General features: G+C 44.7%; 1 protein-coding gene across 1 annotated transcript in view; it reads right to left on the bottom strand.

Annotated features, from left to right (window-relative positions):
- MTMR7 (myotubularin related protein 7) overlaps positions 1-8,872 on the bottom strand; it is a 123,928-nt gene extending 115,056 nt beyond the window's left edge. Inside the window, exon 1 of the mRNA XM_007495622.3 lies at positions 8,433-8,872. Coding sequence (XP_007495684.2) covers positions 8,433-8,456 — 24 coding nt within the window. The 5' untranslated portion in view covers positions 8,457-8,872. The remainder of the gene's footprint in view (positions 1-8,432) is intronic.
- Positions 8,873-9,868: the final 996 nt, after the last annotated feature.

Raw genomic sequence — 9,868 nt, forward strand, 5'->3', positions numbered from 1 at the left:
GCAGGGGTTTAATAAATGTTTACTGATTGACTGACAGCATGATGATTTCCCTAGAAAATCCCAGGGACTCAGCCAAGACAGTAATTAGAGCAATAACTTCAGGAAAGTGGCAGGAGTCAAAATAAATCCATGAAAATAATCAATATTTATCAATGGAGAAACACAAAATGCAGGTGGAAAGAATACAAAGGAAAATGTCATTCAAACTAACTATAAAATATCTAGAAACCAATCAACCAAGGCACATGCAAGATATAAACACACCCATACAACACTATGTAAGGGAACATACTTCATAATGTAACAATAACTTAAATTATATAATAATATATTATGTATAACTTAGTAACAAGATTGGGTACACCAACATGATAAAAATAATGATACTCCCTCAACTAATTTATCAATTGAGTGCTATACAAATTAAACTGTCAAAGGAGGGTACTCTCTAGTGAGATCATAATAAAGCTGATATGAAGAAAGTAAAGGTTTAGACTAAAAGATATGAGGGAAAAAACCTAGTAGGAATAAAGAGAGGGACAGATAACTTGAAGACCTAAAAGTATACTATAATGAAGAAGGAATTACAATATTGTAATCAGGTAGTCCTGAATTCAGAGCAGACACTGACTAACTGCATGACCTGGCCATGTCACTTAACCTTTGTCTGCCTGAGTTTCCTTATCTGTAAAACAACACTTACCTCTCAGGGTTGTTGTGAGGATAAATTTGCAAATCTTAAAGCAATATGCAAATAGTCATTATTATTACTCTTAAAAGTATTATCAAAATTATTTGGTACTAGTTTGAAATAGAAAAGATAATGGAGTAGAATAGATGAAGAAGAATCAGAAGCAATTAAAATCAATGACTAACTATTTAATAAACCAGAGAACATAGATTACTTGGAGAAGAATTCTATCTGACAAGAGTTATGGAGAAAACACAAGCGCAATTTGGCAGAAATTGAGCTTAGACCAACATCTTATACCATATGCCACAATAAGCTCAAAAGGGGGTGTGATCTAAATATTAAAGGCCAAACAATAACAATAAATTAGAAGATGACTAATGCTTTCTTTGGAGAAATAGATAACAGAGGAATGAAATCAAAAGAAAAAGGATAGGAGAAGAGAGAGGAGAACTTACATGTTGACAATTCATGCCATCTATGCCCAAACACTGAATCCTAATCTCAAAGGATAAAGATCTGTCTCTACAGAGGATGATCAAAAGAATATTCCTTCAACTCAAAAGATTACTCCATTAGAGAAACTAAAAAACAATGGCACAATGACATCATCACTGGACTACATATCCAATCTCTCATTTTTCACTTGCCACTGCTGCTTTCAACCAGACTATTAACACTTCAAAAGAGTTAGGGTAGCGTCTTCCATTTCTGTTGCTATGAACACAATAAGCGCCTAATACATGTCTACTGAATTTTATTTTATATCTTCTCATGACCAAAGACTCCTCCAATATCCAACACCTAGTCCTGACTTTATATATGGTCACTCAATAAATGATGAGTGATTTCAATAAAAAAATAAACTAGAAGAGAATGATAGCAAATGTGACTTTTTTTTTACCATTTATGATTAATGGAAAAATTCCTAAGCAAACAAGGTATAGATCCAATCGTAAAAAATGAAATAAGTTCAATTACATAAAATTGAAGCTTTTGCATTAACAAAATCTATGCAACTAAGATTACAAAGCATGTTTTCAAGTGGGAAAAAGGTTGTAGTCCCTAGTTCTGATAAGGGTCTGATATCCTAGATATAAAGAGTTAACACAAATAATAAAAGATAAAGTAATCCCCCACTGGGTAAGTGATAAAAAGACAGTTCTCAAAAGAACTATAAATTATTAACAATCATCTGAATGACTGCTCCAAATCACCAGTAATAGGAGAGATACAAATTAAAACAACCATTAGATTTTTGTCAAAGTTAGAAGTACAGAAGAAAGACAGGCACACAAATACACAATAGTATAAAGCTTCAGGTGGATTCAACCATTCTAAAAAGCAATTGTAAATTTTGCTTAAAATAGAAAGGAAGGGGTGCTAAAATATCCATATCCTTTATCCCATAGCTACTACTGTTAAACATATACCCCAATTAAGTTAAAGACAGAAAGGAGGGTTGCAGGAATACCAAAATATTCAAGCAATATTTTTAAGGTGGCAAATAACTAGAAACAAAGGAGATACCCATACCTAGGTTAAACCAATGTGATATATTAAAAGTAGATAAGTTAATCCGTATCCAAAGACATTATGATTATGAAGAATTCTGAAAATCTCGTGACTGATGCAAAGTGAAGGAATCAGAACCAAGGAAACAATATATACAACAACTGCAACAATGGAAATAGAAAACAAAAAATGAAATTGAATGCTATGTAATGATAACAACCAAGGTTGGCCCTGGAGAAGAATAAGGGATATATCTGGAAATGAAGCCAGTGTAAGGAGGAAAGAGTTAAATAAAGCCATTTTTATAAAAGAAATAGGAGCTGGGGTGGTGGTAGTGATTGGATAAAGGGGCTGTTTCCAAGACCCCAAGGGCAAATAACACTATGGTCATCTCAGCAAAAGATACAAGTCAAGGAGCTCCTACATCAGCATCCTTACCACTATCCCAGGCCAACCACCTCTCAATCATTGACTAGCAATAGAGTCATGTTAATATTCCTAGGTACTCTGCAGGGACTGTGCCACAGGCTCCAAGTTCTATTTGAAGAAAAAGAATTTTGCTTTCATTGAAGCCCTGAGATCTCCAGGGATTGGGGAGATGCTAACAGCAAGAAGCCTGAGCAGAGGAACAGAGGAAGGAGGAAGGCTATAGGCTTACCCATAGCCTGAATGAACTGTGGAAGGAGGGGACAAGAAGGGACAGTCACATGGGGCATCAATGATGTAAGACTTCAAGGTCTAGTAGACTTAGAACAGGAAGCACCCTCCTTGTATGGAAGAGAAAATGAATAGTCAAGTGACTTGTCCAGTAAGCTCAATGGTCTTCATGGTCTTCCCCCGTTATGCTTTTGGGGTTCTGGTTGTTCATCATATTCTAATACAGAAATCTGAAAGGTCCAAATAGTCAAACCTTGCTCTCTTCCCAGCCAAACCTAAAAGATATGATGGAAGGAACTCCAGGAAAGACAGTGATTCCTTTTTTTCTCCTCCCTCACTGGCTGGTGACAGCAATCATATCAGTCAGAGAATTGATAAACAAAGAGCTTGGAAGAGGAAACCAGTGCCATCAAGGAACTAGGAAGAGAAAAAGAACAAAGATATTCTAGACATTGTTCAGGAAAAGTCTGGTACCTAGAGAGGTTGATAAGAAAAGGAGAGAGGAGAAGAAGAAAGGGGAGAGAAGAGAAGTGATGCTAGGAGAAAGACAGAGAGAAAGAGACACACACACAGAATATGACTCTGGATGAGACATCAGGAAAAGCACTGAAGATACAAAGACCAAGTGAAAAATCTTGTCTTTAACAAGCTTATGCTCTATAGGGGCAATATAACACATGCAGAGATAAATCTAGATATGATTACTCAAAGACAGAGACAACTTAAACAGCTATTCTTCTTACAGAAGGGGTAGTGAAGAAAGAAAGGGGGGGCACTTTGACTCTGGAGGTATGAAGTTCAAATCTAGCTTTGGACACTGATTACCTGTATAAATAACCTTGGTTAAGTCACTTTCTGCACATCAGTTTCCTCTATAAAATGAAAGGCTGGACTACATGGTCCTGGGACTACATACCCTGACTTGGTATGGAGGATATCAAAGTCCGTTATGATCCCAAGACAACATGCATTCCAGGAATGGGGCAAGGTCTGTGCTGAAGTAAGAAATAGATCAGAGAACAAGTAATTCAGTCTGGCTGATAACAGAATCTAGAAAAGCAGAAACCAGGTTTTGAAAGGATTTAACATCTCAAAGAGGAGTTTGCATTTGATTCCAGAGGCAATGGGATGCCTTGAATCACTGGAGCATAAATTTAGAGCTGGAAGAGATAATATTTTAGTCCCTTCACTTTACATACTCTCTCTCAGTGACCTCATCACCCAAATCTCCATGTCCTAGCTCTGGTCCTACATCATCAACCACTTCCTGGACATTCTGAACTGGTCCCATGAGTAACTCAAAATCAGCACATCTCAAACTGGGGCCTTCCTGCCAAGATGGCTGCCTAGACTCCCCCTTCCCCAGCCAAGTCCTGAAGATCACACTAAAATGAATAACAATCAAGAAATCCAGTAAGAGCTTGATCACATGTGTTAATGGGGATATGACTGGGGTTATAAACCCTAAATGATCACCCTAGTGCAAATGTCAATAGGTCTTGACCAAAGACACATGTAAAACCCAGTGGAATTGTGCGTCAGATATGGGGAAAGGGAAGGGAAAGAACATGATTTTTGCAATCCTGGAAAAATGGTCTAAATTAATTAATTAAATAAAATTTAAAAAAGAAAAAGAAATCCAGTAAGAAACTATAATAAGGGACATGTATTATGCCAAAAATGCACAAAATATTAGCTAGCTAATATTACAGGGTTTTTTTTCCAGTAATTTGGTGGGGAGGTGTTCATCAGTGGGGTAGTGATAGTGATGCCAAGAAAAGGATTATTTTGACTTTTTAAAAAATTTATTTATTTATTTATTTCAAAAAAATATTTTTTCCCATTTGAATAAGTTTATTTAGTCAATTTAGAACATTATTCCTTGGTTACAATAATCACATTATTTCCCTCCTTCCCCTCCACCCATTCTTCCCGCAACCAGCACGCAATTTCATTGGGTATTACTTGTGTCCTTGATCAGAACCCATTTCCATGTTGTTGTTTACACTAGGATGTTCATTTAGAGTCCACATCCCCAACAATTTGCCTTCAACCCAGGTATTCAAGCAGTTGTTTTCTTTGGTGTTTTTACTCCCACAGTGTTTCCTCTTGACTTTTTTTTAGAAGAAAAGGAAGTTCAGAAGGAAGCCTAGACCAGCAGGACAGTTTTGAAAGTAACATATAGAATGTATTCAAGACTTTTTTTTAGTCAGTGGGAAATGGAAGTTCAAGGTTTCCTACAAAATCCTCTGTGTTCTGCTGGTGGGGTGGAAATGCTTTCTTGCATAGGTGAGAGTTTAAGTTCTGAATAAAAGCCAATGAATCAACAAGTTAATGCTCAAGATTTCCCTTCCTTCCTTTCCTAACTTTCCTTTTTTTGTGTTGAGGGCATCACCATCTTTCCAGTCACCCAAGTTCCTGACCTCAGTATTACAGACTCGTTACCTTCCCTCCCCAACCTCCCCACAACTAGAGTTGCCCAATCTTCACATGTCTCTCATCCATCCTTGTCTCCCCTCTGACAGTGCCACAGCCTAGCACAGGCCCTCCATATCTGAACTACTGCAGTAGCTCATTCCAGTTTATCTTTTGATCAGCTGTCAAATCAATCTTCCAAAAGAGCAAATCTTACCATGTCACCCTCACCCCACCCACTTTATAAACTCCAGAGATTCCCTCTTGCCTCAAGGTCTTAACATAAAATCCCTGCCTGGCTTTTAAAAGTCCTTTGTAACCTGGTCTCTTCCAATCTTTCCAGTCATCTCTCATCTTCCACAAACTCTCTGAATTCACAATGTCAGTCTCCATACTGTTCTTAGAGCATGACATTCCATTTCCCATCTGGGTCTTATCAATGGCTCTTCCAAATGCCAGGCAGACTCCTCCTGTACATGCCCTACCTTCTAGAGATCCCACTCTTCTTCACTGCTGGTGCCTTCCCTCTGGGATTATCTCCCATCCTTGCTCTGGATGTGTCCTGTAGGCACAGTCATTCACAGGTTGACTCTGCCATTAGAATGTGAGCCCCTGGAGGGCAGGGAACATGCTTTTGCCTTTCTTTGTATCTGTGGCACTGGAAGAGTGACTGACAGAGTCAACATTTAATAAATGCTTTTTGCCTCACTATCTATGGGAGAACCAGGACAGGTATTCCAATGGGATAAGGATGGCCAGATGGGCTGAAATCAGCAACTTTGAAGAGAATGCTCACCTCCAGCAGACTGCTCAAACTTCCAGGCAGGGGGTAGTTTGGGGTGCAGGGTCCTCATAACCCAAAAGCTTTTCCCTCTAGCTTGCTCCCAAACTTCCAAAGTCTCCCCTTCTCTTTCCTGTCCTGGCCACACTGAGGCAAGATTCATTTCAGACCCCTTGCTCCTGGCATTTCTGAGCAGATAAAACTTTAGGGTCCTTCCTACAAGCACTACTCAATGAAGCACTAACATCTCCAGGCTAATGGAGAAATCTTCCTGAAAAATTAATCTGTGTTAAATAACCTTTGTCCAAAAAAAGCATTCACATCCACGAGCACACCCTTCCTGACCTTGTATTCCCAAGAGGCAGGCCTGCAATGGGGTCATCTCAGGATAGAGCTGTTTCTGGGCCTGAAACCCCACACCCACTCCTGCTGCTCAATAGGAATCCTTTCAGGGAAGCAGCAGAAATTCAACCAGGTCACCAGGTGGGTGAGGAGAGAAGAGGCGAGCAGACAGAGCTGCCTCATTCTTTCCTGACTGCTTTGGAGTCTAGGACCCAGAGCCAGAATAAAAGGGCTTGTCCCCTTCCCAAATCAGCCAGACCAAGCCCCTCATTGAAGGACAGACCCATGACTCAGTAACAAGCATGAATGAGGTGCCCGTGGTGGCCAGAAGCTCCCATTCTATCAGGGCAAAGATGTGTCTAAAGAACAAGTGGTACGGCCATAGAAGAGGTGAGAGATTGGTGAATGGAACCCATGATACATCCTCATTCCAGTGAGGATGGAAGCATTGATTTAAGTTGATTTAATTGATATAAATTGATTTAGTTGATATAATTGATTTAAGGCCTAAGGCCGGGGGTGGTGGGCACAGCTGGTAGGGGGAGAGCATTACCTGTGCATAAGCATCCCAGAGGACTGAAATGTCCGAGGACAGCAACTACAATGCTCCCATTTTACTGAAGAGGGGACTGAGGTCATAACCTCCTCATACGGCTCAGGTTCTACAGGAGGCAACTGAAGCTGGGGGAATGGGATTGATTTCCCCCAGGGGCTCCCTCTTGCAGAGTGCCCACTTGCTCTCACCCTCCTCTCTCTGCTCTCCCCTCCCCACTCCCATAATATTTTGGTGCTATATTCTCCCAGGAGAAGTAAGCTTCTTGAGGGCAGGGCTCACACAAACCCCCCTCCCCCAAGCCCAAAGGCACGGGGTTTGCATTAATTACACACTGATGGCCTAGAGGGGCTCGGACCGGCAGGAGGTGAGGGCCCTTCCCTTCAGCCCAAGCCTGAGTTGGACAGCTCCGCCCGCTGGCAAACCCAATTAGGAGGGATGGGATTAATGTGAAAATGAAACTGCCAGGCCAGGGCAGGAGTGTTGGGGAGGGAGGGTCCCAGGCGCTGCCTGGTGGGAGCAGGGCCGCCGGCCCAGAGAGCCTTGGGCTGCTCATTCAGGCTCCTCTCAGGCCCGGGCAGATCCTGGAAGGTATCTCCCACGTCTGCAGCTCCCTGGCCTGGGCCCGCTAGTTAAACAACAACGGAATCCCTGGGGTGGAATCCATCCATATAGCAGAGCCGTCTAGGGTGGCCTGGCACCAGCAGCCCTAATTCTCTTCCTTTGGCACAGAGGGAGGCACGCACTGCCCAGGAGCTAGAGCCCTCGTGTCCCGCCCTCTCTTTTCCCAGGGCAGTCCCCAAGAGTGGGGGAGGGATTTTCCAGGCCTTTCCCCCAAGCCGGCCGGTGAAGGAGGATGGGAAGGAGAGGTCGGGCCTAATCCCCAGCCCATGAACATCTCCACTGGCGACCCCATTGCAAGTGACATTCGGGGCTCTCCAAGCCCTGCCCCCCGGCCCAGACCGTGTCCAGCCTGGGCAGATCGGAGTCCTCCCCCGTCCTCTTGCAGTCAGGGTCAAAGGGACGGGGCCGAAAGAGAGCAGGCCTCGGCAGCAACCCAGGGGATGCAGGGCTGGACCACGGAAGGGATGGACCACGGGAAGGATGGACTCTGAGAAGGATAAACCACGGAGAGGGATGGACCACGGGAGAGATGCAGGGAGCGGAAGAGGGCCAAAGCAGGGTAGGGCAGGGCAGGGCAGGGAGAGCGAGGGATGCCCTCAGGGGGCACGGAGGGAAGCGTCGGGGCCTAACGCCAGGGGCCGAGGTCGTGGACACCCATACCCACACATTCCCCTCCCCCCGACCTGCTAGGGGGCTGAAGCCAGCAGGGGCGCCCCGAGGGACAGACCCCAAGCGCCTGGCACCCGGCACTGCTAGCACACCTGTCCCCGGAGGGCGTGGCGCCGGCCCTGGGTAGCGAAGGATGCTGGCTCCCACGCTCTTGGGCCCGCATCCCCCTGCCGCTGTAGCCCTACCTTAGGCGTGCGGATGTGCTCCATGCTGCTGCTGGGTGGGTGGCCGCCCGGGAACCGCGCTCTAGGCGCTGGGCTGCAGCCACCTGCGCCTCCTGCCAGCCAGGAGGGGGAGGGGAAGGGGGCCCGGGCGAGAGGGCGGGCGGGGGGAGGGGCGTGTGCGCGTGCGCAGGCCGGCAGCAGGCAGGCAGGGGCGGAGGTAGGGTGGTCCTCCGCTGCAGCCTGCTATCCTCCCTCCCGGCCCCGCCCCGGCCGCAAAGGATGTTCAGCCTCCAGGTACGCTGCGGCCGAGCTGGCTGGCGGGAGCAGGGCAGGAGGAGCTTCTCTCGGGACTGCCCGTGTGCCCTCATTCTCATGCCCAGCTCCTGCCGGGGATGCAGGGGGAGGAAGGATGCTCTGGTGATCCAGGCTGAGGCCATGCCAGCGCCAGCCACTCGGAGGATGTCCTGCCCCCTGGCTGGAGGCGATTATCCTGCCCAGGAGAACGGAGCGATCACTTCTTGGCACCTGCAGTGGCCCTGCCTTTCCTCGCCCTCCTATTTTATGGCTAGAGCACATTTCCTTCCTGCCCTCTGATTTAGGGCAACAGAACCAGGGGGTCCCCCTTCATGAACAAATCCTTGGATTATGATCAGTGACCCCTGGATTCTGAAGTGAAAAAGCTAAATGATTCATCCTGTCTTAAACAGGAATGTTTACAGCCCCTTCTTGAGGACTTCCAGTGAGGGGGGACGCATTAGTTCCAGGGGCAGCCCATTCCACTTGAAGACAGACAGCTCTAAATATTAGAATGTTTCCCCCTAACATGGAATCATAGGAGAATAGGTTTAGAGTTGGGAGGGACTAAGAGATCATCAAGTCCCCCTTTCATTTTGCAGATGAGGAAACTGAGCCCAAGAGAGGCAAAGGCCCTTCTTTGGAGTCAGTCAACAAGCATTTTTCATGAGCTTGCTATCTGCTAGAAACGGAACTAAATTCTGGGCAAAAACTTAGTCCCTACCCTCAGAGAGCTCAATATGTAATGGGGGAGACAACATCCATACAAGACATACCTCCCATTCATAAGAGGTAATCTCATAGGGAGCTGCCAAAAGTGGGAGGGAAGAAAAGGCACAAAGGTATCTGAATTAGAACTCAGGGTTTCCTGACTCCTGCATTCTAGCCACCATATTTTCTTTAGAAATGCTAGCTATTGTTGTTGTTCATCCTCTGAAACCCTGAAGGAGCTTATGTTCTATGTAAACCTTAAAATTTCTTAGACTTATAAATGTTGGAAATTTCACCATTGGGAAATTTCATACTTGAAAAATTTCCTATTGATAGTGGGTCTTGGCTATTGGAATGTGAACCCCATTGGCATGAGAGTTTCCTCCTCCTCCCTTCTTAAGATTACTTTAGGACAGAAACCTTTTGCTGAACAATGGAAAGGACTTTGACCT

The sequence above is a fragment of the Monodelphis domestica genome, chromosome 6 (genome assembly GCF_027887165.1).
Source record: "Monodelphis domestica isolate mMonDom1 chromosome 6, mMonDom1.pri, whole genome shotgun sequence".
Classification (NCBI taxonomy): Eukaryota; Metazoa; Chordata; class Mammalia; order Didelphimorphia; family Didelphidae; genus Monodelphis; species Monodelphis domestica.